Source organism: Aspergillus sydowii (assembly GCF_001890705.1).
Source record: "Aspergillus sydowii CBS 593.65 unplaced genomic scaffold ASPSYscaffold_7, whole genome shotgun sequence".
Lineage (NCBI taxonomy): Eukaryota > Fungi > Ascomycota > Eurotiomycetes > Eurotiales > Aspergillaceae > Aspergillus > Aspergillus sydowii.
In genome coordinates this window covers 187,407-212,236 of record NW_024467865.1, presented here as the reverse complement: position 1 = coordinate 212,236, position 24,830 = coordinate 187,407, and the positions used below count along the sequence as shown (strand labels likewise).

At 52.2% G+C, this 24,830-nt stretch overlaps 11 protein-coding genes across 11 annotated transcripts; 5 read left to right on the top strand and 6 right to left on the bottom strand.

Moving 5' to 3' along the window:
• Positions 1 to 109: 109 nt before the first annotated feature.
• On the bottom strand, positions 110 to 2,555 carry ASPSYDRAFT_133408 (putative APSES transcription factor Xbp1; the record flags this gene model as incomplete). Its single annotated transcript, XM_040840632.1, has 3 exons — positions 110 to 1,988; positions 2,056 to 2,140; positions 2,196 to 2,555. The coding sequence occupies 3 exons, from the start codon at positions 2,553 to 2,555 to the stop codon at positions 553 to 555; spliced, it is 1,881 nt and encodes a 626-aa protein (XP_040701163.1). The 3' UTR covers positions 110 to 552.
• Positions 2,556 to 4,914: 2,359 nt separating this feature from the next.
• Positions 4,915 to 5,868, bottom strand: ASPSYDRAFT_1051037 (uncharacterized protein). The gene has a single exon (XM_040839827.1). It carries the CDS (start codon positions 5,564 to 5,566, stop codon positions 5,054 to 5,056), a length of 513 nt encoding a protein of 170 aa, XP_040701162.1. The 5' UTR covers positions 5,567 to 5,868; the 3' UTR covers positions 4,915 to 5,053.
• ASPSYDRAFT_1051036 (uncharacterized protein) lies at positions 5,869 to 7,802 on the bottom strand. The gene is made up of 7 exons (XM_040839826.1): positions 7,552 to 7,802; positions 7,385 to 7,408; positions 7,217 to 7,333; positions 7,132 to 7,163; positions 6,949 to 7,066; positions 6,702 to 6,898; positions 5,869 to 6,638 (listed from the first exon to the last, which is right to left on the bottom strand). The coding sequence occupies exons 1-7, from the start codon at positions 7,595 to 7,597 to the stop codon at positions 6,171 to 6,173; spliced, it is 1,002 nt and encodes a 333-aa protein (XP_040701161.1). The 5' UTR covers positions 7,598 to 7,802; the 3' UTR covers positions 5,869 to 6,170.
• An 860-nt stretch (positions 7,803 to 8,662) lies between these two features.
• On the top strand, positions 8,663 to 13,242 carry ASPSYDRAFT_46503 (uncharacterized protein). The gene is made up of 5 exons (XM_040847249.1): positions 8,663 to 9,206; positions 9,263 to 9,353; positions 9,403 to 11,997; positions 12,047 to 12,352; positions 12,401 to 13,242. Exons 1-5 carry the CDS (start codon positions 9,028 to 9,030, stop codon positions 12,968 to 12,970), a joined length of 3,741 nt encoding a protein of 1,246 aa, XP_040701160.1. The 5' UTR covers positions 8,663 to 9,027; the 3' UTR covers positions 12,971 to 13,242.
• A 289-nt stretch (positions 13,243 to 13,531) lies between these two features.
• On the top strand, positions 13,532 to 14,674 carry ASPSYDRAFT_154359 (uncharacterized protein; the record flags this gene model as incomplete). The annotated part of the gene is made up of 3 exons (XM_040842364.1): positions 13,532 to 13,562; positions 13,661 to 13,764; positions 13,832 to 14,674. 3 exons carry the CDS (start codon positions 13,532 to 13,534, stop codon positions 14,672 to 14,674), a joined length of 978 nt encoding a protein of 325 aa, XP_040701159.1.
• A 43-nt stretch (positions 14,675 to 14,717) lies between these two features.
• Positions 14,718 to 16,280, bottom strand: ASPSYDRAFT_1051796 (fungal specific transcription factor domain-containing protein). Its single transcript, XM_040839828.1, has 2 exons — positions 16,232 to 16,280; positions 14,718 to 16,157 (listed from the first exon to the last, which is right to left on the bottom strand). Exon 2 carries the CDS (start codon positions 16,045 to 16,047, stop codon positions 14,761 to 14,763), a length of 1,287 nt encoding a protein of 428 aa, XP_040701158.1. The 5' UTR covers positions 16,048 to 16,157; positions 16,232 to 16,280; the 3' UTR covers positions 14,718 to 14,760.
• Positions 16,281 to 16,858: 578 nt separating this feature from the next.
• ASPSYDRAFT_154282 (uncharacterized protein) lies at positions 16,859 to 18,103 on the top strand (the record flags this gene model as incomplete). The annotated part of the gene is made up of 4 exons (XM_040842352.1): positions 16,859 to 17,114; positions 17,168 to 17,530; positions 17,602 to 17,739; positions 17,796 to 18,103. The coding sequence occupies 4 exons, from the start codon at positions 16,859 to 16,861 to the stop codon at positions 18,101 to 18,103; spliced, it is 1,065 nt and encodes a 354-aa protein (XP_040701157.1).
• Positions 18,104 to 18,176: 73 nt separating this feature from the next.
• Positions 18,177 to 19,178, bottom strand: ASPSYDRAFT_154577 (uncharacterized protein; the record flags this gene model as incomplete). Its single annotated transcript, XM_040842381.1, has 3 exons — positions 18,177 to 18,848; positions 18,927 to 19,049; positions 19,083 to 19,178. 3 exons carry the CDS (start codon positions 19,176 to 19,178, stop codon positions 18,177 to 18,179), a joined length of 891 nt encoding a protein of 296 aa, XP_040701156.1.
• A 506-nt stretch (positions 19,179 to 19,684) lies between these two features.
• ASPSYDRAFT_154719 (NmrA-like family protein) lies at positions 19,685 to 20,739 on the top strand (the record flags this gene model as incomplete). Its single annotated transcript, XM_040842392.1, has 3 exons — positions 19,685 to 20,300; positions 20,370 to 20,532; positions 20,583 to 20,739. 3 exons carry the CDS (start codon positions 19,685 to 19,687, stop codon positions 20,737 to 20,739), a joined length of 936 nt encoding a protein of 311 aa, XP_040701155.1.
• Positions 20,740 to 21,356: 617 nt separating this feature from the next.
• On the top strand, positions 21,357 to 22,802 carry ASPSYDRAFT_46496 (uncharacterized protein). The gene is made up of 4 exons (XM_040847247.1): positions 21,357 to 21,442; positions 21,501 to 21,746; positions 21,857 to 22,699; positions 22,750 to 22,802. The coding sequence occupies exons 1-3, from the start codon at positions 21,366 to 21,368 to the stop codon at positions 22,485 to 22,487; spliced, it is 954 nt and encodes a 317-aa protein (XP_040701154.1). The 5' UTR covers positions 21,357 to 21,365; the 3' UTR covers positions 22,488 to 22,699; positions 22,750 to 22,802.
• ASPSYDRAFT_46495 (flavin-containing monooxygenase) lies at positions 22,144 to 24,717 on the bottom strand. The gene is made up of 8 exons (XM_040847246.1): positions 24,436 to 24,717; positions 24,359 to 24,372; positions 24,045 to 24,294; positions 23,926 to 23,994; positions 23,615 to 23,878; positions 22,979 to 23,530; positions 22,750 to 22,922; positions 22,144 to 22,699 (listed from the first exon to the last, which is right to left on the bottom strand). The coding sequence occupies exons 1-8, from the start codon at positions 24,669 to 24,671 to the stop codon at positions 22,569 to 22,571; spliced, it is 1,689 nt and encodes a 562-aa protein (XP_040701153.1). The 5' UTR covers positions 24,672 to 24,717; the 3' UTR covers positions 22,144 to 22,568.
• Positions 24,718 to 24,830: the final 113 nt, after the last annotated feature.

Below are 24,830 nucleotides of genomic sequence, written 5' to 3'. Positions count from 1 at the left end.
TTGTGATGTTGACTTGGCTGGCTGGTATCTGCAGAGTACCCCGCCATGGCAGAGTTCCCTGGGTTACACAACTACCGTTAAAGTTCACCAGACTGTTGTCGACAACAAGTCTATGTTGTCTAACCAAAGTAATATGCCCATGATGATGATGGCTTTTCAACGATCAATGGCAATTTCTAATCAAAATATGAAAAGAACACATCGCACTGCAGTGCAAAGTCATAGTCAGACATAGCAATACATAGTCATAATAGTCGCAGGCTAGGTAGATTGACAAAACTCAGATGAATGCAAGAAAAGGAGTCGATGGCTAGAATACGGATACAGATGCAGGTGCAAGCAAGTGCAGATTAAATTCAAATTCTCAAATCCAAAACTCCGGCCGGTCTATTGATAACATTGTTTGTCGGATTCATTTCTTCATAAGGCAGTTGGGGGTGCAGGAAGTATGGAATGACAAACAGAGCAAAAAGCAAGGTAGCTAGAAAGGAGGAGGGAAGACTCAGGTGGGTGTGTGAGTGAGTAGCCCTAGTCTAAGTACCTGCTCCATGGCTAGACGGTGGAACTACGCACTTGGGCTTTGTGGGGGCGATAACCTTGGTCAAATGTAACGGGATCGCGAAAGTTGGGGTGGGATCGGATGTTAGGAGGGGCGGACGGTGCACGTCGTCTCTTCTGCCCGGACAGATTGGGTGGGCTGCCGGAAGTGATTGAAGTAGCGAGATGGTGGCCATCGCCATGATCCTGCTCATGACAGGGGCAACAATAAGGGCAACCATGTCTATGCTCAGGTTCATCATAAACATCATGGACATCGTGACGGGCGTCGCTTGGAGAACTAACGGGCCTCCTCGCTGAACCCCGACGCAGTCCCATCAAAGCTTGGGCCACCGCTATCTCGGACGGTCGACGCCCGGTGATGGAATATCTGTCAGGCTCGTGCCCACGTGGAGGCTCAGGCTCGCGAGAGACCTCGTTCTTCGTATAAGGATGACATTTGGGATTAGGAGGTACTATCCTCACTGGTCTGTGATCCGCTATTGCGATTCTCTTCGACGGGCGGTACTCATCCATGTCCGTCTCTGTGTCCTGGTGGACTTCATCATCGTTTCCATTAGCGACGTTGCTATCGTCGGCGTAAAGGCCCGCAAGACCGATTGAGCCGAGGCTGTCGCTAGACCCCGAGCCCGACGAGGGGGTTGAAGATGTAGATTTATCGGACGATGTGGTGTCTGGATCGGGACCTAAATAATATTCAAGGTCGGTTTCTGCGTCGGCGTCGTCATCGGCGTCGCTGCCATCCGCGACTGCGACTGTGCGGATGGCGATGTCTCTGGTGGTGAGTATAGGTTGATTGGATGGGTCAGAGCTAGGATTCACCCTTGCTTTTGCCCGATCGCGTGCTCTCTCCTTAGGGGTGGTAAGCGACGCGATAAGTCCGTGAGAAGATGGGAGGGGGTTGGCCGAATCATTAGGATAGATGTCTCTACTGCGAGGCGTGTTGACTGGTGTAAACGAGCTTCGGGGCGGACTAACGGGAGAAGCATAATATCGCTCTGCGCTGCTGTAATATTCTCCTTCAGGAGATGATCCATATCCGGCCAGGGATGTATCTGTCGACGTTGAGGAGGTGTTGCTGCGATGGCGACGATGGTGGTGGTGGGACTTGGGAAGGATGTGTCGGCCTAGGGCTACGCTAGTCCGGCCTCTATCGATGCCGGGGCCGGAGCTCGGACGGTAGGTGTAGTCTGCTTGGAACGAGTCTGGCGGCGACGAACGAAATTCAAGCAAGCGGTATTCGTTAGCGTTCCTCGTTGCGATCTGGACTATCGCGGGCTCAATGATCATTCGGCCGAACCGATTGCTGTCGCTGGGCGGGATGCAAGTGTTCGGAAAATCGACCCCGAAGATGGGGGTGAGCGCGTAGCGGATTTTCCAGCAAAAGGTTGCTGCAACGGCTTTGGCGGCCTCGTATGGCATCCAATATCCTAAGAGAGAGATATTAGAATGATTCCGACGTGTATAGAGTAGAATTGAGTTGGCGATGTTGCTCACCTTGTGCCGCAAGGGCGCCGCCCGTTATGCTGTGGCAGATATCTCGAAGGCCGGGATTTTGGTTTAGCATCTTCGCTGGGGTTGTCTGAGCTCAGTTAGTCGTTTGTCTCTCCAAAAGTTGAATGGCAAGCTTATTTCACCTTTGAGTAATCGTTGCATTTGAAGAGATGTGTTATTCGGACGAGACCAATGTTGTAATCCCACATCACCGTCCACTGCTTCTCTTCCCCGGGGATCTGAAACGTGTACTGGAAAACCTCAAAGCTTTCGCGTCCCGTCCTTTCCTGGAATGATTTCTTATCGCTGTTGTACGGAATGTGGCGTGGGTAGTCGGCGATGTTGCCGAAAGGATGGATGCGAAAGTCACGATGCAGACTGGCAATTTCGCCATTTCGCACTTCGCAAGGAGGATAGCGTACTTCACCTTTGGGCTTTCCGCGCTGAAAGATAGGGGCGTCTTTTGCCATCTTCTGTTTCTTCTGGCGAGGAGAGCGCAGCATGATGGTACTCGCGGAGCTTGTCGGCGAAGGAGAGGGTAGAGGATTGAGGAGAGATTCTATGGACACCATCTTATTATAAGTGAATAGTCTCCGCTGTCTAAGATGAACGTATGTTTCTGTTTTATCGGTGAGATCGGCTGCGTGCGAAAGTGGTAGACCACTCGGATGGCCGCAACGGAGACAGGTCGATCCAGAACTCTGATCGGTTTGACCGCCGTTGTCTGATCCTAAGACAACAGGAGATGAATGATTCTAGAAGGTATAGTTAGGTCGCAAACGAGATGGGATGTGGTGAGAGAGGCTATCTAGAAAGCCTATTGAAGAGCGGCAGCAATGCACGGGTGTTTGAAGCCGACGGAATCCTAGGTGACGATGTACCTGGGCGACAATGGAACTTGCCAAAAGAGAGAGAAGAAGGAATGATGAAAGAAAAGTGGCATCAAATATCAGCAGCAATATCGCTTCTGTTGGCGTATTTACTGGGTGCAAGGCTGTCCACGACTGGCTAGGTGGCGGCATTCGATGAAAGACTGTCTGATGGCTTTCCCCCTCTCCGTTTGACCGATTTGGAAATGAAGCGCTAGTTAGATTCCTTTCTTCTTCGAAGTGAAGAGACCAGAGCAGCGGTGAACCCAAATTGTGAGTCAAGTTCCTGTTCTAGACAGCCAAGTTGGGTGTGTGTCTTGGATGGAAAGTCTGGTCGGCTTGAAAATAACCTCGCTGATTTTCAGACACTTAGGGTGGCATCACGAGGCACACGTCAAGAACGGATCAAAGAGCTCTGATGAGCCCGGATCTGCAAAACCCAAAGCCCCCAGCTTGAGTATAGCAGGTACTCCCCAAGGGGGTACCTGGTTACTCTGCTTTGCAACGTTCCCTACTTAGCTCAACGGGAGGGATAGACGAACCTCCCCTCCAGATTAGGCGCAATTTTTTGTTTCCTTTCCATTTTTGATTAGCTTGGAAACCGGAAATGCCGCTCATGGCACGCAACTTGTCGAGGCTTCAGGTGTTTCATTCCCCATCTGCAGTTACCCAAGGCCAATATGCGGCAGGCTCAGCAACAAGAGACATGGTAAATCACGTTTCAGGAACTCCTGCAACCATGTGGAGGCCCTGCAGAGTTGACCGTAAATTGAAACTGGGCTTATGGCCATCTGAGCCAGGTTCTGGCTTCCTTACAAACAGACGTGAGATGGCGGTCTAGCGGAGATGAGCTCTATAGGAGAGACCAGACCCCGTGTAAAACTAATAATAGGGTCGAGAGTCATGTATCGCAGTAGATCACCGTCCTCTGTTAATGACGAGCATGGGTTATTCCTTTTCCGAGTCATGGATACAGATATTGCTGGCAGGCGGGATCAACGACGATGGTACTGCGCCATCAAGGAACTCGACCATCAGGTGGGAGAGTCGCTCGAGCAACCGGAAAATTAGCGCTCACAGTCTATCGACCAATAGGCAAACGGGTCATACCGCTGCTGGTGAGTGAGAAAGGGATCGGAGAGGTCTGAGGCCACGGAAAGCTGCATGAAGCCTTCCTTCTTGTATGACAGGAAGCTGCGGTTGTAACCACCAACCAACGGACCCACCTCGGTCAGCTCTGCCTCCAGGGAAATACCAGGAGGGGTTTGTTAGACAGCAGCTTCGGTTGGTGTGGATCTTTGGCTAGGCAAATCCCAAAGTCAAAGGCAGAAAGTGAAAAGATGAGTGAAAAAGCCATGTCTCTGGAAAGGTTTCAGGCACTGGCTAACGGATCGACCATTTCCTTCCCCCTGAAAGTGCGTAGTAGGAAGGAAACAAACGAAGAGTTTGCTCAGCCAGTTATCCGGGCGACAATCTGTTACATCCAAAGTACGCCTAGAGTGGTATAGAATCTATCATGAGCTTCACCTCCTGTCGTCAGGCGACATAGCGAATGGATGGGTAGGCTCCAGCCTCACTCGCTCAACCGTCACACCCGCGTTAGCCATGTTTCTCAGCTCCGACGGACCGCCGTATGAGTTGCGCCTGGTCATTAATGGCACAGGTGGCGATGTTGATATAGTGGAGCTAGAATGCAACCGTCCAAGTGGATGAGGGTGTCAAAGAGAACCTTCCACGCAGACTTCTCTGCAGCCTGACCAAAGTGGTTGATTTCAGCATACAGAAGTTGTTTGCTACCATTGGTTGATTGCACCTTCATATCTGTATACTTTCTGGGGGTGGATTCGGTTTTCATTCGAGCGGTCCATTATAGCTTTTGGCCATGCTACCTGGCTTATGAGGAGATGTGCCTCCACAACACCCTGGAGAGTTAACTGGAGGTGTCTTGCAAGACTGAATTTGACTCTCTGGCAAAAACCTAAACGACGGAGAGAGTGAAGGAAAAGAAATCGAAAAAACGCGAGCTCTTAAAGGAGGTGCGAGACAACACCCACGAGTTGTTGGCTACCACTAAGCCGAGTGACAAACCGGTTGAGACACATTGGAACGTCTAGAAACGCAAAGGTATCGCGTCAGCGGCTTGCAAAGCTTCCTAATGGCGAGCCATTGAGCTGAAAATGGCTAAGCACTGGGCGCTCCCAAGTAAACTCAGAAAACAGGAGTGCCGTGAGAGCTGCGGTGGAGTTGGGCGCAAGGCTGATCAGTACGGGGTGCAGAAGGGGAGACAAAATCCCACAGGACGCGATGAGTTGACGTTTCTGCTGCGTCTGTTCTGCAGGAGAAGAGAGACGGTGAGTGAGGAAGCCCTCAGTGAGGACAGCATACAGAGGGAGCGCAGTGCAAACAGGACAAACACCGCGGTCCTTCATTTCGCTCGACGCCGGACCGTTGACCGAGCTGAGACGGTCTGGCTCCCCGGTCATTTCTCGCCCGGGTGATCCCTGTTTCCAACGGCATTGTAAAACATCCCGGGAACACTTGTACCACCGCGCTCGATCTATCTGGGGTAAGGGGAATAGGCCGGCAACCCGTCTCTGGAGCATGCCAGCGCTCGGGTCCAGTGCTCGATCATTCGCCTGTCTCATTGCTTGAACCTAGGAGCATCACACAAGATAGAGGTGGATCATCGCCGCCGGTTGTGTAATTCGGTGGTGAAACAAACATTACTCGTAGTGAAGAAACGTCCCTTTACGTTGGACAGCCTGGTCCTCGAGACCAATGTCAGGGGTCATGGACCTTTGCTAGGCGACAGTGTCCGCTATTCCCTGCTACGAACCCTAGGAGAATCACGTGCACTGGGCATATTGTACAGCAGCGTTCAACGTCTGAGAATTAAATCAAACTCTATACTATGAAGAAAAGGTGAAAAGAGTAATGAGTAACAAAGAATAACAACAAGAAACAAGTCGAAGCGAAGATAGAACGTGAACAAGTCGGGGAAAAAAAAAAAAAAGGGCGAAATGGGGGTTAGAATTGAAAGTTTTCAGAATTCGTACCATCTCATCATGTACAGGCCAAGCTTGCCATCTGAGGTCCCTTCCACGTCAAGTGGTCTCATCAGTGCGTCGGTGCGCAAGACTGGGTCTCTAGGTATCTGGATATTGAACCAAAGCAGTGCTGTTTCCAATACGGATCGGCCGACCGCGATACTGGGTAAACTGTGGACCAATGAGGTTGGTAGACGCTTGTTTAAGCAGCCACAAGAGGCTTCGTCTCGGACTGAGGCTTCTCAATGGATTGCGCCACCGGCTCGTCCCTGGGGGCGTCGGGGAAATCAGAGGTCTTGATAAGGGGCTCAGGCTCGGCCTCCTTCTTTACTGCTGCGGCCGGGGGCGGGACGGCGATGGGAGCTTTGACAACCTCGGGAGAAGTGGAGCGACGGTTGCCAATGTACTCCTGAGCCCTGTTGCTATAGTCTCCAACATACTGCTTCACCAGTCCGGTGGCATGGGAAGTGCGCTCTTCCGCCAGGCCCTTCAGCTGGTGTGCTTGAGAGTTGACTAGCTGCTGAGCATGCTCAATCTGAGCATCAATGAGCTCACGGTTGTTCATGTAAACAAGGGGTCCTAGGTAAGCGATGGTGACGGCCAAAAGAGACAGACCCCAGAAGGGAAGAATCTTGATCAACCAGTAGGCAGAGAAGGCCGCGGAAAATCCCTAGACATCGAGTTAAGACTCAAATTCTATAACATCAAAGTGGGTAGTTTGTGTTTGACTCACAGCCACGGTGTGAACAGCGTTCTCCGCAAAGAGGATGCGCTGGAACTCGATGAGGACGAAGTCGACGAGCTGCTCAAAGTCCTCCAACACAGCTTCAATGGTTTCCTTGGGAAGGGTATAGTATTTACGAGGACGGAATGAGCTGGCGAGACCTTGTGACAACACTAGTCTGCCACCAATTTCAAGTGCAGCCATGGCTAGATATCCGTTAGCGGTGTTCCTCCACCACAGATATTTTCAAACTTACATCCGAGAGCCAAGTAAAGGAATTTGAAAAGCCAGCGGAGAAGAGGAAGATAACGCGCCGCGAAAATAAAAACAACAACACTAGCAAAGGAAGCGGCGGTGGCACGAGGTTGTTCCCACTGACATTTGCAAGCCTCGGTTAGTGACTATTTCTCGGAAGTTACAGTCGGCTTTGGTTACTTACGCTGAGAAGACTGTATAGCAGGGAGTGGTAGTCTGGGCACGGTTAGTAAAGTCATTCCGGTCGGCATCCGATTGTAATTACACACAGGTCAGAGGCTGGCCGGTGGCTGTGGTGGTCGAAGGAACCACTTTCGAGCTCTTCAAGTCGCGAAATTCTTGTCCCGTGCGGGAGGCCTCGGATTTGATGCCATCAGCGAGCGGACCTAACGGCGCGTCAGTAATTCTGCCAGAGTTCGAGAGCGTGGTTGCAGTACCATTTGTTATCGGATCCTGGGTTTCTGAGGGAGCAGAAAATAATCAGTTTGTGTAACTTTTCATGGGAGAGTATTCGGGATCGTCGTTAGGCAATGATATTACTTCGTAGAAAAGAAAATCAGCTTCAATTCACTTCTGAAGAGGATAGAGACGTCCCTTACCTTACTGGAACCCGTATCGGGATACTTGACTTGGCCAGCGTTGTCGGCCATGGCTGTGGTGTCTGTGCGGAAGCTCAAGGTCCCAAACAAACAAAGCTTTTTCTGAGCTGATAAGAGTCCAGGAGGATGACGGACGACGAAGATGCGGTTAATTCAATGACAGCGGTCAAAGAGGGGGTGAAAGCGATGAAAGATGCAGGAGAGCGATGGAGATGAGGAGGGGGGAAGTCGCAGCAGGACAGGGAAGGGGAGCGAGAGAAAAGATAGGGATCGGAACGGGTGATGCAATTGACAAGCGAGTCGTGTGCTGTGCTTCCACTTGGGCTCCGACTCTGGAGTCTGTAGGTTCCACCGTCCAGCAATGAGAACACAACCAAATAAGCGCTTCCACTCTTTGCTCTTCTACCTAGTTTCCTACTCCGGTCGCTCCCAAACCCATTACTATTGTGGACAGACGCTCTGTCATGGATGACTTGATTCCCACGTCAGTCGGGCCAGACCATTCGGCATGTGATCGCTCCCTGACCTCATTCCGACCCTTTTTAGCCCATTCCTACAACAACTGTTTATTATTCCTTGCATGGTACTCTGTAGTATGGATGTATAGAAATCCGCCCTGCCCGCGCCTCCAGCTTGTTTAAGTTGCACCCCGAAATAGAAGCTTAGAAGCATTTGAGCTTAAATCCAACGTCCGAAGCTGTCCGTAATTAACTTTGCCGCTTGACGAGTCTAGTCAGCTGATCGCCTCGATCTTCAACTATACTATACAACATCAATTGCAAAAATAAATTGCAGGTATGAACTTGGAACGCTAGATTGGTTGTTAAGAGCTACGGCTGTCCAAGTTGGATGTAAATACTGGTTAGACGCTGGCGGGCCTGGGACCAGATTCCCTTCGGTTGACGATGCTGCAAGCTCGTATAATACTGTAAACCCCTACTATTCAAGAGGTGTTTACATTCAGTGTGCCGTGAAAATAATCATAAACAGCATATTTTGTAGCAGTAACGCTTGTTACTTCGGTTCCACTTGCATCTATTATTATATATTTTGTTCATGCTAACCAGTGGATTTGGTACTTACAACATGCCAATATGTTATTTTGAACGATTAAAGACGGCGAGCCCATAAATTTATCAGATACTGGGATATTTATAAGTAACTATCTATCCTTCTTTTCTTTTATCTGGATTCGCGGGGTCAATGTTTGCCTAGTGACGAGGTTTCTGCCTGAAGATTCGGGAAACTATATCACGTGCTCTGGCGGAGGGACGCGTAGCCGATGTTTTGAGTCTCCCGCAGCTACGTCGACCTCAATCTCCGAGTCAACCACCGACACCAGCCGCGCACCACCGAGTTTCGATGATTTATCCTCGAGTATAGATTCAATAGATGAGTTTCTTTAACCTTAGCTAATTAGTTCCCAACCTACCCCCTCTTCGACGCGACTGCAGCTCCCGGCTGCCTTTGTTTACATCGCCATGGCCGCAGCGGGCGCGAGGGCGCAGAAGCCGGTTGGTTCTGCAGCCTGGATTTCCACCGAAAAAGAGAACTGCACGCAGCTGGTGGATCAGGAGATGGAAGAAATCGAGTTTCCTGTGCGCTATGAGATGGAATGGTTGAACGAACATATGGGCGAGATCTTCTCAAACAACCAATTGTACGTGGTCTCTCACGGTCGGGAGCTGAGCTTTGACATAATTAACATACCCGCAGTAACTTCACAGATGCCTTCAAAACGCCTGGGAAATTAAAAGGCAAGACTCCTCGCACATTGCGGAAGCGTGACCCGACAGAAAACCGCGTGGTTTGTTGCTCTCTTCTATGGTTTTATCACCCCTTATTGACCACCACAGCCTCTGAGCGAGATATTCTCATCCGTGAAGAAGAACCGAGCGGACGCCAAATTTTCCCCGAGCCCCGCCGTGCAACGTTCGCCCACGAAGGCTATTAATGTCCCATCAGCGCCTACTTCAAAACAAGGGAAAAGCAAAGCGACAGAACCTACTCAACCTCGGTACCCTGAATTGCCCCAAAACATCAATTCTTTCTCACAATACAACACCGACTCTGGATACCATGGAATGCACGATGATAATGACGACGATGGCGACGAGGTGGTTCTTACACAAGTCGCACCCGAGTCGCAATTGTCCACACAACCTTTCGACGCTGAGCCCATCACAGCCAATGGAGATGCGCGTCGTTCATCTGTTGGCCGCCGCACAACCGATGCCTCATTCCACTCAGCGCGCGAGGATGTGCGCCATCGTGGCGACACTGTTGAACCAATGAACATAGATTCGCCAAAACGAACTCGCAAAGAAGACACAAATGTCGCGGAACCAGCTAAGAATGATGAACCAAAAGAAGATGCGATCATGGAAGACAGGCCTGCCGACGAGCCCGAGGCAGCAAGTGCGCCGGATGGAAAGGAGGCCGACATACCAGTTAATGATGCTGAGCCGTCACCAGTTAAAACCACCAGTGCCCAGCGTCTCTCACATGAAGAGGACAAGGAGCCTGAGAGGAACGAGCCCGAGAAGGATGAATTGGCTCTCGACAATTTAGACGATATTGGCTCGCCATCGGATACTGATTCCCCGGAGCGACCGCCGATCCGCAAGAGCAGCCTTAGTTTTGCGTCTCTCCCTGCCCGGGAACCGCTTGGCTCCAAACCTCTTGGTGGTTCAAGGCTTTCCAGGACAAGCAACCTTGACTCCATTAAGCCAAATACTGCGACCAGCTCGAATTATTTCGGCCGTCAGACTGGGCATCGAATGACTCAGGCTGTTGATGAGAACCCGCAAACTGAGATGATGGATGTCGACGAGAGTAAACCTACCACCAATGAAGAATCGGACGTCGATTCAAAGGCGACCAAGCTTCATAACAAATCGTCAACTCAGCGGCTGCACGAGAAGATTAGCATGCTCGGAAAAATGCAACCTTCGCGGCCGACGAAGTCAATCCCTTCAGTTGCAAATTTGTCGTCAGCGCCTGTATCATATCCTGAGCTCCCTGCAACACAGCCAGAGGCCAAACCGGAAGCATCCAGCTCTAAACAGAGAGAGAACACTCCCCCGCGATCTACTCCCAACGCGGAGGAAGACTGGGTAAAACCGATGAGCTCACCGTTCCAGCCGTATCCTTCGACAACCAAAGCGATGACGAGCAAGCCATCCGAGCCTCCAACAAGCGATGCTCCTGAACAACCATCTTCTCCCCTCAAGAGCGCGGCGACCCAAAAAACAACGAGAACCCACGTTAGACAAACATCAGAAATTCCGCGTGGAAAAGCTGCTACTCCGGCTTTCTCCTCACCGCAGCGGTTCGGCCACCAGAAGAGCGCGTCCGTCAACATTGACAACAACATGACAACGACACCGATCGGCTCCCCCAATCGTCAAGATGGCCCATTGAGTGCCTCCAAGTCTAGACTTCAGTCGATTGTGAGATCCGCTAAAGGGCTTTTCACGAGCTCTGGAGGCGTGTCAGCCGCTGCCCGACAAGAGGCCTCTTCACCGGACGAACCTAGGACACAACTCCAACGCCCGCATACGGCTACTGAACGAACTATCCAGCGACCTTTATCGGCTCATAGCCCCCTTCGACAGGAGGGACGCCGAACACGAAGCTCCACTGAGCGAGAAGAAAAGCGCAAGCAGCAGGAAATTGATGAGCGAAAACGAGCGGAAGAGGAGGAGCTTGCAGAGAGGACGCGACAGGAGGAGAAACTACGGACAACGCAACAAAAGGCAACAAGAGAGCGGGCGCGTACAGAATCTGAAGCGCGCGGACCGGCTACTTACCCTACGCTCCCCTCGAGCCCCAGCCGAGCAACCCAGATGAAATCTTCCAAAGACCCCGAGCCACCTGTCGAAGCTGCTCCGAAGGCTGCCGCTCAACCCTCAGCACCTCAATCAACAAGACAAAACGACCGCCGCCCGACAAAGCCCACCCGCGAACCCCAGCAAAAGCCAAAACCACAGCCCGTTTCGATTCGGGTCGGCAGTGCCCTTTCCCGCCAAATGCCTTTAGCTTCCTCCATGGCCTCTACTAGCGAGTCAAGTATACCAGCACCGGTCCCAACCCCGTCTACAACGAAAGCGGCGTCCTTGAAGAAGAAGGCCAGCAACCAATCACTCCACACTGCCTCATCAAACAGCAGCTTCAAGAGCTCTGTCTCGAGCCAGACGCAGACGCAGCGGAAAGCTCAGCTTGCGAGTGAAAGGAAGCGGGAACAAGAAGAGCGTGAGGCGCGGCGCAAGGAGGAGCAGCGACGAGAAATGGAGCGCAAGCGAGTGGCTCAGCAAAGCCGAGCTGAAGCCGAGCGCCGCGAGCGGCAAGCTGAAGACCCCAAGAAGACAGCTCAGATGCAGGCGATTGAGAAGCGGCGATTGGAAAACGCGCGACGACTTGAGAGGCAGGGCAGCCAGCAGCCGGAGACGGTATGTTTTTCCATTTTTCTTTGTATCAGAACGATGCTAATTTATGTAGGGACCGAGCCATTCGGACAAGACCGCTTCTCAGGCGTCTCAACGCGAGACTGCCGGACCCGGTCGTCCAACCTCGCGATTGGGATCGGTCCTTGGCCGAACAATCAACCCACCTGCACCCAATCCGGCCAAACCGCCCAAGAGAGGACTGGAGGAGGAGCAGGCAAGCCACCGCGCTGCAACGGCTAAACCTGGTGCAATGCAGCCTTCTGGCGAAACTAAGCGGAGGAGGACAGACGATGAAGAAAACCATGCGGCGATGCGGCCGACAATGGCGCCGCCGATTCGCCAGTCGAACATTCGCAAGGTACGTGGCCGTAGAACGCAAACTTGTGATGCATACTGACTCGTTCAGGAACCGGCTAAGAAGCCCTCCATGTATGGGAATGGGCAGAATGCCCAGCCAGGATCCTCGATCTTCAAGACCGGCCAGCCCCAGAGACCAGGACACCCGATGGACATGGCCAAGTATGCTAGTGGCAAGATCCCTTTTGCAGAGTCTTCCAATGCTGCCGGCCCATCCCAAGCCCATCGCACACCAGGCGCCAGCTCCAGCAAAGCGCCGAAGCCGTCGCCTAATTATCCCAATGGGGAGAACATCAACCTTCCTGAAATTGCGACTGATAGCGAGGACGAGGATTCGGAGGCCGAAATGCTCCCAGTCCCCAACTGGGCGCAGCCGAAGGAGCTGGAGGTGTTGCTCCGAGACCAAGAAGGCATGGAGGTGGACTCCATCTTCGGACCGATAGCACCGTTTTCGCTGGAAGAGACGTTCAAGACGGACAAGAGGATCAAGAAGTTCCGTGAGCGGACGAGTAGCGCGAACTGGGCTGGGCCTGATGGGCTCACGCAGGACGAGATCCGGAAAGATGTTGCGGAGCGACAGCGTCTCCGCATGAACGGAGGATGGACTTTTGGCATGTAGCATTTGAGTCTGCAGCTCTAGTTGGCGTTTGTTTGTTGTGTACTGGTGGGCAGGGCATGGCGTTAGGATAATTTGCATAGGCATAGGCATTTTTGCTGAATACAGGACCGTTAAGCAGTCAACATACAGTTGCCCCACACTCAATGCATGTTGTATTCTAGATTGGCGGCTACGGAGTTCGTGAACCATGGTAGTAGCGCAATACCACGGCTAAGCATCTATGGATCCGTGCTTTGACAGACTATGAATAGACGCGCCAATCGAAATTCGAAAGCAACAAGAGTAGTTGGCAGATCGACGACATGAACGTGTAATTGTAGATGAGGCTCAAACTCCACCAGCGTCAACGTCAACGCCAGTTCTGGCACAGACCGCGGGCGCAGAGTGATCTGCCGATACCTAAGCTGAGTCGAGTCTAGATTCTGCCCCTTTCCCCTCCAGCTCTCTTCCCACCTTCCCACCTCTCACCTGCCTGAGTATCATTATTGCCACCGTTGCCATCTTATCTCTCCCCAATACGTACAGTAGTAGATACGCATTGCAGCAACCATGCCAAAGGGCATGCATAACCCGCTGCCCGCGTCTCTGGGCAGTAAGTTCAACTCCCCTTCCCTTATTCCACAACCTCCCGCCCAACCTACCCGATCCCAGCCAAATCAATCTTGGAGGAGACCAAACTGATGGAAACAGGCGAATGCAAAAAGGCAACGCAGATACTTGACTCATTCGTCAATGGCTCGTGGCGCGGGAGTCCGGGGCGCGAACTGCCTGAGCGTGTTCTGAGGGAGGCCAAGGTTTGTTTGTTGTACCTTTCATGGCACATTTCACTACGTCCTCAGGCTTACAACTTATTATGAATAGGGCATCGCGATTCTAACCGTGACAAAAGCCGGGTTCCTCGGGTCTGCGCGTTTTGGATCGGGCGTGCTTATTGCGCGGCTCCCTGATGAACACGAACACGGGCATGGTCCGAATTGTTCTGAGGATGGTGCTGCAGCTGCAGCTGCAGCTACTTTTGGTGGTGGCCGCTGGTCACATCCCTCAGCTATAGGTATCTTCGGCGGCGGATTCGGCGGCCAAGTAGGTTTCGAACTCACAGACTTTGTGTTCATTTTCAATTCGACCTCGTCCCTGTCTATATTTTCCAAGTCCGGGTCCCTCACTGTCTCGGGGAATCTCAGTATCGCGTTCGGCCCCGTAGGTCGGAGCGCGGAGATCACGGGCGGTGTTAGCAGTGCTGGGGCAGGGAAGATGATGAGCTTTGCGAAGACGAAAGGGCTGTTTGGGGGCGTGAGTCTTGAGTCTGGGGTTCTTGTTGAGCGGCGCGGGGCGAATAAGAGGTTTTATGGGAAGACGGTTAAGACGGGGGATATCTTGGGGGGGAGGGTTGTGCTTGAGAATGCGGAGAGGGATGGGGATGGGGTTAGGGAACTGATGAGGGCTTTGGGGGAGGTCTTCAATGCGAGCTCTGCGAGGGCTGGAGAGGGGGAAAGGTCAGTACCAGCAACAACAGCAGCAGAGTTACCAGCAGCAGAGATACCGGCGGCAGAGCTACCAGCAGTAGAGGTGCCAGCAGCACCAGCAGCAGGACCACAGTTGGAATCAGCCTCGATCCAGCAGAATACGGCAGATGCAGATGAAGCTGTGGAAAGAGGAGTTCAAGTACAAGGACACCAAGGACAGTCCGTTCCAGCGTCTGGATAGCTATTGATTAATATAATGTTCGAGACCGAGGCCTCTCTACTACTGAATGGATCTCGGATCCAGCCCCAGAACCAGACAGAACCATATCAATACCTTTCTTTTCTCTCCGCCCCATCCCAAATGTACCCCTGTGCAGCAGCAGCACGCTCCATCAGACCAAAGATAATCTTCGGCGTAATCCCGGCCGCCCGATACCCAGTATCAAGCCACCGCGTAACAGCCTTGACTGTCACAGCCCACGCCCGGCCCGTCAATGAAGACTGCGGCCGAGCACAGACTTCCGTGAGCACGACGAGTACGGCGTGCCATTGCGGATAGCCCTCGAAGAGCCATGACCATTGACTTGTCCGGGGGTCTGTTTCTAGGAGATATGCAAAGTCTATTACCTCGATGGCGGTTGAGAGGAGCTGTTCTCGTAGAGGATTCCCTGTCCCCGGCGCGATCTCAACAACTGTCATTGTTTCCTGGGGAATATGAGCAAGAAGCCATGATCGCGCGAGTGCGAGCCGGATGACCGTCGCTGTCACCCACTGGATAGGTACTGAGGTGTCGCAGAACCGGAGATAGCGTTCCTGTAACCGGCTGTGGACTTGTCCTAGCCGGTGAAGACGTTCTCCTAGTGGCGAGGCTTCCGGGCTAAGATGAGCCTGTCGATAAAGAACGGTCATTTCGCATCGTACCAGGCAGAACGTTGCCTCTGTGAATCCAACACGCTCCTCAGGAGGTTGCTGCTGAACCCGACCTGACTCCAACTCTGACGACAAGTCCGTATCGCCTACATTCAAAAGAAATCTCGTGTCATAAGAAGAGCCCCCCTCTGATATTTGCGGCCCCATACCCCGGAATTCAGACGACTGCGAGTCCAGTAGGTAGATGGCCCACCACAGCCGGCGCCGCATTTCAGTCTCCAAGGCACTCAGCCCGAAGTGGGTTCCGTCACGGTGGATGCCTAGGCCCTGTGCCATGCGGACCACCGCTGCGGTCATGGCCCAGACGAAGTCTGCGTCCCCTGGGCGGCGGAGACAGGTCAGGAAGAGCGTGGCTGCTTGAAGAAGTGGGAGGGACTGCGATTGCATAAAGTTCGCACGCGCTAGAGCTTGCTGCGTGGCGAAGCGGTAGTGCTGTATGAGCGATGAGTGGTCTTGGCCTAGGTCCTTTAAGCACTGCGTTGGGTCCATGCTGGTGATTGCCGCGAAGTAGATGGCGAAGACTACGGCTTCGGCGGCTCGGTCGATGGAGCTGCTGTAGATGAGTTTATGGATTGTTGGCTTGTGGAAGATCAGCACCACTGGGGTGACGTTTTCTTCGAATGCTTTGCACAGTATTTGCCTGTGTGCTGGGGTGGGATGGAAGGAGTCGAGGGAAGATGCCATTGACGAGTACCCGAACAGAAATTGGTTGCCGTTTGGCGAGCCCTCATTAGGGGTATTGGATTGGCTATGGGAGTCATCACAATCTTGAATGCTAGGGGAGTTTGCAATATCTTTGAGGTGTTCAATCTTCTCTCGATTGTTACCATTGGGGTATATTCTTAGCAGGGAATATAGGGCTACTGACCTGGTCCATAAGACCAACTAGAGCATGGTGGGTAACATAACGGGCTGAACCCTCATCTGCTAATAACCTTCCATCCTCACTAGCTGTCGCCTCCACGGTACTTTCGCAGCCGTGCAGGAAATCATGTAGTTGCGTGCTATTTCCAGGCTCCGTCGTCAGAACCCGAACCTGCTGCTCCAGACTTTTCAAGCGGGAAACAAGCTCAGCTTTCAGCGGCCGCTTCTTGCGCCGCGGAGCGCGACCGGGACCCGGAAATATACAATCGGAATTGGACGCGACGCAGCTGGAACAGGGCTGCGATTTGCTGCACCGGATTTTCTTCTGGTTACAGCGGTGGCAGCTGCGTGGGGCAGCGGAGGACAGAGAGTTGGTATTCTGGCCGGATTGTGCTGGACTGGCCATATGTCCAGTAAGGCTTTGCAGAGAGCGAAGTGGAGGAGAGACTTGCAAGCTGGGTCGGGCCCAACGTCATTGAAGAGGAGCGTTTGTAAGAAATCTTATCGCCCGGGATTTAAATAAGGCCCGTGATGAGTAAGACGTTGATTGATTAGTTAGTCAACTATAGTTAGTTATAAACGGGCTGAGAACCATGGAAACCATGCTGATTTTGGTACAAAATCTACACAAATGACGCCAGCGACTTTCGACACTGTCATGCCCAAGGGCTCGTGGATCCTAGTGACTGGCGTTAATGGATACGTCGCTTCTCACACAGCAGATCAGCTCCTGCAGCATGGGTATAACGTCCGCGGGACGGTGCGGAACTTGGCGAGGAACCGGTGGATAAAAGATCTATTCGACCGTAAATACGGAGCAGGCCGCTTTGTACTCGTCCAGGTCGAGGATATGACCAGCCCAGGGGCTTTTGACCACGCCGTTAAAGGTAAACTCTCCCCGGTTGGATACATAGATACATACTCTCTGCTGACGACCCAGGTGTTTGGGGGGTGGCGCATATAGCGACAATATTTGGCCAAACACCCGCTCTGATTTCGCAGGTGGTCGACACGAACCGAAATATTCTGACTAGTGCAGCTGGCGAAAAGACCATCAGGCGATTTGTGTATACCTCATCGTCCGAAGCGGCGGTCTTTACATCCTCCCACGAGCATGGAAGCTCGGAAAGAGCCAACATAACCGTCGACACGTGGAACGACGAGGCTCTCAGAAGAATTAAAGAAGATTCCATCCCGGGCCCTAAAGGTGGGTTTGACCTGTACGCCGCGAGCAAGACCTTAGGAGAGCAGGCGATATGGAAGTGGGTTGAAGAGTACCGTCCGGGGTTCGTGGTCAATACAGGTACGGTTGCGCATGCATATGGGGACACCAACGTTCCATGTTTAACCCCATACTGATATTGCAAAATTTAGTTCTCCCCTCTGTGTGCTTCGGCGCCTCAATCGACCCCCAATTCCAGGGACATGCGTCGTCCTCTGCATGGCCGGCTGCTATCTTTTCTAACACGCTTGACCAAGTCTGGCCCTTTTTACAGCATACCATACCAGCAGGTACCAAGAGTTACTCCCTTTATCTAGATCGCAAATACTGACCTCCTTTCTAGGAGCCTACTGTGTGGACACGCAGGATGTTGCCCTCCTCCATCTGGCAGGTCTCACGCATCCAGACGTCGAGAACGAGCGCTTGTTTGCCTTTGGGACTCCCTTTACCTGGAATGAGGTTATTTGTACACTCCAAAGGGCGTTTCCTGACCGTCAGCTCCCAGCCACTTTGAATATGCCAAGTGAATCTGGAGCTACTTTGAATATTGATCCAGATGCTCGTGCACAAGAGTTGCTGAATATTATGGGCAAGTCGTCAGGGTGGTCGAGCTTGGAGAAGATGCTGATTGCTAATATAGCAGATATGGCATAAGTTCGTTCAGGTAGAGATTAACTAACATTATTGTACATCTATAATTACTGGAACCTACTGGCATGGTTTTTGCCTATTTCGTCATCGAAAAAGCACTCTCCGTCTCTAACCAAGTTGCAAAATCCTTCATGCCAGGGTTCATCGCTCTCAGCTTCAATATATCAGCCTTGTACCCATGCTCGTGGAACCACCGAAACATATACCCCATATCCTTCACGGCAGCCATAAACAGCGAGCAGAGAGGGCGAAATGCCATCGGCAGTGTCCGTCCCGTCTTCTGCTCAAACACCAAACTCATCCCTTCAAACGTCAGTTCGTCGCCGGCAAGCGAAATGGCTTTCCCCTTGTACGTATCGGGATTGAGGAACGCGTCGGCTGCGAAAAAGCCAATGTCGCTGGTTGCAACGAACTGGAGCGGTTTCCCCTTGAGGGCTGTCTTGAAGCACGTCGCGAACACCCTGCCGAAAAAATCGGGTGTGAGGTTCTCGAAGAACGCGACGGGGCGCAGGATAGCCCAGTCCATGGAAGAATTGTTGGTGTTCCTGTTCCGGGTGGTGCGGTCCACGAGGTGGTGCTCGATGTTGTGTTTTTTTATGAAATGTGGGATGGTGGTTGGGTTGTTGAAGGAGTGCGAGTCTCCGCCGCGGTCGACGGAGCTGTATACGAAGAATTTGACGCCTTGGTGTATGGACTCGTCGATCAGGGCTTTGCCTTGGGTTTCTTCCGTGGTGCTGCCGATTGCTGCCTATGCACGGTTGTTAGTTCTGACGACTTGGTCGGGTTGGGAGTGTCTAGATATGTCGGGTATAGGGAGGCTAGGTACCTGCACACTATATACGCCCCATATCGGGGCTTTTGTTAAGCGCTGCGCATTCTGAAAGATACCAGCGGGGTTTCCCAAATCACCTTCGACGAGTTTGATACGGGGTGATAATGCGGCCAGTTTCTGGGCGGCTGCGGATGAGGTGTTTCGGGTGACGGCGAGGATCTCGAATGGCGCATTGCGGGAGAGAAGACTCTTTATCGTCGATCCGCCTTGTTTTCCAGTTGCGCCTGTGATGAGGATTGTTGCCATTGTAGAGTAGAGCGGGTGTAGAGTAGAACGAATTGGCGGATAGGACTGGAGATATGCAGTGCCTTTTTTATTTTATTTTATTTCATGTTTGCCTCACGAGCAGACTCTTTAAATAAATATAGAATAATGCAAATCAAGAAAACACAGGAACTTTGCCGAATACTTGCCAAATGTTATTGTTTATCATCAGTCGGGATTCGGCCTTAACTTAAGGCCCGGATTAACAAGCAGTGGTCCACTTTCCATGCCAGTGCCTCTATCGACAATAATTGATCTTGATATGTGAATTAGTAATTGGTTAATTATTATTATTTTTTTATTTTTTTCTCTTTTCACTATGAATCAGCTCGGGCGTGTTATAAGCACCGATGGTGGCGTCTGACCAAGCCAGAATAGGGCTACATTATATATACGCCGTTGATATGCACCCCAACAACCTCGTCCATCTTAAGACTTCTCTACCTTTCCTACCAGCTGAAATCAACAACAACAACAACCTTGACAAGATGAAAGTCGGAATCGCAGGGATCACCGGCAAATTCGCCCGGCGGCTCGTCACACACCTCCTCTCCTCCCCCTCCCAGCCTACAATAAAAGGCTTCTGTCGGGACCCGTCCAAACTGCCCGCGGATATAAAGTCACACCCCCAGGTCGAATTGATCCAGGGGGAAGCCTTCGACAAAGCCGTCATTGCGACCTTCGTCCAGGCCTGCGATGTCGTCGTGTGCTGCTACCTCGGCGACGACAGTCTCATGGTGGAGGGCCAGAAGCTGCTTATCGACGCCTGCGAGGAGGCCGGTGTTGCTCGGTACGTCGCGAGTGACTGGGCGTTGGACTACACGAAGCTGGAACTGGGGGAGTTGTTTGTGAAGGATCCTATGATTCATATAAAGAGATACCTGGATTCGAAAAAGGGGGGCGTGGTGGACGGGGTGCATATCCTGGTTGGCGGGTTTATGGAGCCTGTGTTCAGTTCGTTTTTTGGAATCGTGGATGCGCAGGAGAATGTCTTCAGGTATTGGGGTGATGGGAATGAGGTTATGGAGGGGACGACGTATGATGATGCGGCGAGGTACACGGCGCAGGTGGTCTTGGATCGCGCGGCCAAGGGGGTTTTGAAGTGTAAGTGGCTTCATTGATCAGTTTTCTGTGTGGTTGTGGTTGAGCATGTCTAACGAGGTTGGCTGTTAGTCCTTGGAGGTCGTGCTACTGTTCGTGAGATTGCAGCCTCGTACGAGAAGGTGTACAGTGTCGCGGTGAAACTGGAGAGACGCGGGTCCTTGGAGGAGCTGTATAAGACTATGCATGTGCTGCGAGAGAAGAATCCGCAGGATGTTTACAGCTACATGTCCTTGTATGTGCTGCCATAGCTGGGAATGGTTTACTTGAGCTGACTGGATGCAGGTTCTTCTACTACTACTGGGTTAATGGGCAAACCCTCCTTGGACCGCAGACGGATAATGCCCGGTACCCCGAAGTTAACGCGATGGACTGGGAGAGATTTATGGCGAGCTGGCCGCGCGAGAAGCTCGCGTCTTCCTATTTTGCTCTGAATATGTGAGGCCGAGAAGATACAATAATAGAACAGTGGTGCGCATTATAGTTTATCTAGTGTGGCTCAATGAGGCGATCAATGAAGCGTTCGTTAGGCAACACTATTTCGAAGGAATATATCGATATCTATGCCCCTAGATCGGAGAATCTTCCTCCATGCAGTGTCTTACAAGCGACACCGGATAAGAAATAAAAAGTGTTTAACCACACAGCCTGGGGAACTGCAGACTGCAAATAGTTGGGGAGCCCATAAGAGTCACACTGAAAAACCAGCCGCGTTCTCCAGACGGGAAACAATTTTCAGTGCGCAGCCAATCACGGCCAGATATAATTATAAAACAGCGCGCCAATGCAGGTTGGGCCGCGACGCACGAATCGCATTGAAATTGACGTGGCGGTGTGACTGCCACTCCTTGCAGATAAAGCGCGCATCCTCCTCGTGGCTATGCTGCAGATATATTTCACTGACTGCCGGAGTGCATCTGCACTTCACCCAGATTCTGCAATAAACTGCGTAGTCTACGGAGTTCCACTACGGAGTACGGACTGATGGCGGAGGGCGAACTCAACATCCTCTCGCTGGACGGCGGCGGTGTTCGCGCCCTGTCGACCCTGCACATCCTCAAGAACATCATGGAGGCCATCGACCGCGAGAACCCGCCGAAGCCGTGCGACTTTTTCGATATGATCGGGGGAACGGGCTCCGGTGGGTGTGTTACCTTCCTTGCATACTGGCCCCTAATCCGCTGTTAAAACTGACGCCCGCAGACTGCTAGCGATCATGCTTGGCCGCCTCAAGATGGACATTGACCAGTGCATCGCCGAGTACAGCCGGCTGTGCAGGCACGTCTTCGGGCGCAAGAAGCGCCTCTCGCTGACGATGGCCGGCATGTCCAAGCGCAAGGCGAAGCACGACCGGCGGAAACTGGAGGTTGCGCTCAAGGGTGTCCTCCGCGAGATGGGGTATGAAGATCGCGAGATTCTGATGCAGGATGTGGACTTGAGTTGTCGTGTGTATGTTCATTTATTCCGTCCATTTCATCCCCTTGTCCGGTTTTATTTCCTTGTCCTATTTGATTTCCCGCGGCTATTTGGTTAGAGGGATAACAGCTGATACGTGTCAGATTCTCCTGTGTAACCGACGCATCGACACAGAAACTCATTCCGCTCTCTAGCTACCCGAGCAAGTACTGCCCCGCGGAGCTATACAAGACCACGAGGCTCTGGGAAGCGGGTGTGGCATCGTTCACGAATGCGGCGCTGTTCGAACCGATTGCGCTTGGTCCCTCGCGGCGGCGCTTCACTGATTCCGCGGCGCAGGCGAATAATCCCATCCGCGAGGTGTGGATCGAGGCGAAGAATGTCTGGCGGCTGACGAGTTTGGAGAGCCAGCTTCGGTGTCTGGTTTCGATTGGGACGGGGCTGCCGAGTATTAAACGTGGTGGTGGTGGGGGAGGTGCAGCAGGAGGAGGGGTGTTTGGGAAGAGCAAAGGGGAGTGCGCGATTGTGTGTCCCGAGGTTGAGACGAACAAGTTCACGCAGGAGCATAGCGAGCTGGATGATGACGGGCGGTTGTTCCGGTTTGATGTGCCGAATGGGCTTGCGGAGATTGAACTCGATGCTGTTGGTGAGATGGAGACGATTGTGGATGCCACGCAGGATTATCTGGGCAAGGAGCTGGTGTATAAGCAGGTGAGGCGCTGTGGGAGGGCCCTGGCGAGACCGGGGGACAGTGAGGTGTCGTGGAGGAGGTGATGATCTCTATCTTTGTCTGTGTTTACGAGTTATGATTGATACCTGGTTGGTTTAGTGATTAGTGCATCTATACCCTTTCTACTATAAATAATATGCAAGGTCTCCGCCCTCTGCACGCTCCATCTCCAGCTCCCCGTTGCCCAAATACCGGAATGGGTTCGAGCTGCTGTATCGAATATCGAAGTGCTCGCCGCGGATCGATTTGATAAACTCTGCCAGCTCTTAGTATGAAATATGCGGCAGTTTGTGTAGTGTGATATACCTTTATAGTGCAGTATACTCCCTGGATACATCGCTGTTACGACCTTGCCCTCCCCAGTTGCGTCCTTCTTGCCATACCATCCCGTGCACCCCTTCGACCAAACATTGCGCTTCAGACTCTGCACTGCATAGCGGTTGAAGTCGGCAACGACCGAGTCTTTCACGACCACAGACCTACAAGCTATTGTTAGACTATGGCTCAAACAGAGAGATAAGTAAAGAGAACGAACTTGATATCCTCCGTCGCAATCTTCTCAATCCAATTCAGCATATAATCTCCCGACCAGGCCAGCATCACAGGCACAGACGAATGTCCAACCGGGGCATTCGGCCCCCCGAACATGAAGTAGTTCGGCATCCCCCCAGCGCAGAGACTAAAGTACGCCTGCGGGATATCTTTCCATTCATGAGCCAATTGCCTTTTATCCCGCCCGATCAGTTCCCACGCTGGGATGAAGGACGTGTTGAAGCCTGTAGCGCAGACAATCAAGTCGAACTCTTCCTCTACCTCTTGACCAGTTTCTGCTGCCGTCGTCACGATCCCGGTCGGCGTGATCCGCGTAATAGGATCGAAATTGAACTGCGCATTTGGCTCTTGCATCGCTTCGAGATACCCATCGCCTGGACTGAGCCTGCGACAACCGAGTTCGTAGCTGGGCATGAGCTTCTCGATCAGGTGCGGGTTTGAGGCGAGTCGAGACCGCATTACGTTTGTGACGATATTGTGCAGGAAGGCGTTTTCGGGAGAGCCTGAGAGCATAATTTTGTAGACGCCGTTTATCCTGTTAAACAGATATCAATATCAGGAATGGGGTAATGAGGCGAGTATGAGAGGGTAGTAGATAGGTGGACTGGGAAGAACGCACGACCGCTCAATGTACTTCCGATACTCCCGAAATGCAGCCGGGTCTTCACGATACAGCTTCTTTTCTTCCTCTGTGTATGCAAAGTTCGTCCCCATACCGTCCTTCGTGATATCACCTGCCAGATTCACGGAGACCCATGTTGCGTTCCTGATGTAGTTTATCACCTTGCCGGCTTTTGGCTGGAGGGCTGGCACAACCTGCAGTGCAGACGAGCCGTTGCCGATGACGGCGACCTTTTTGTTTTCCCAGTTGTAGGCCGGGTCCCTGGTCTGTTAGTCTGCATTTCGATGGAATGGAATGGGAGATGGTACCATTTTGCTGTGTGGAGGAGTTTGCCCTGGAAGGTGTCGATGCCTTTGATGTTGGGGAGAGTCCAGTTACTGCAAATATAAGTATCGTACAACATAAATAAGAAAAGTGTTGGACATACTTGAGGACACCACTGCCATCGAGAATAATGTCCGCTTTATCGGCGAGCACCTCGTCGCCGCGCTGGAGCTTCAACTCCCACTTCCCCTCGCTCTCATTCCAGATCGCGCTGGTGAGCTTGGTGTTGAACTGGATTTTCTCCCGTAGTTGAAATTTCTCGACTGTGTCGAGGATATACTGCTGGATCTCTGGACCTTTGGCGTAACATTGTGACCAGTTCGGATTGGGGTTGAAAGGGAAGATATAGCTATCTTCAGCGATATTGTCAGTCCGGATCAGTGTAAATGACAAGAAGGAGAAAGAATAGTAACACACGAATTGGAATGTCACTGCGAAAGGAATTAGTATGCAGAGCAGACAATGGGTAATAAGACAATTGGCGAAAGACATACCAGCCAACCCCGGGATAAACGTTCTCGTACCACGTTCCTCCAACTTCGGGATTCTTCTCATAGATGGTGAAATCTACGTAGTCCAATGGTCGCTCGTGCTTGAGCTTGTAGGCTATGATCAGCCCCGAGAAGCCAGCGCCGATGCACACGACGCGCAGGCTGCGGGGCGTGAAGGCGAAGGCCGCGGGGTCGATCGCCCAGTCGGATTCGGCGCTGTTTGCTTCGTTGGATGGCATTCTGAGTGAGATGTCTGGCAGAAGGAGGCAACTGGGTGAATGAAGTGATGAAGTGGATGAAGTCAAAGAAACTTCCCAACTTCCCCGCTGCGCGCCTGATCGTCTTTCAGTTTAGTCTCTTTGTCTTTGGCTCTGCCTACCACATCCACCCATCCAGAA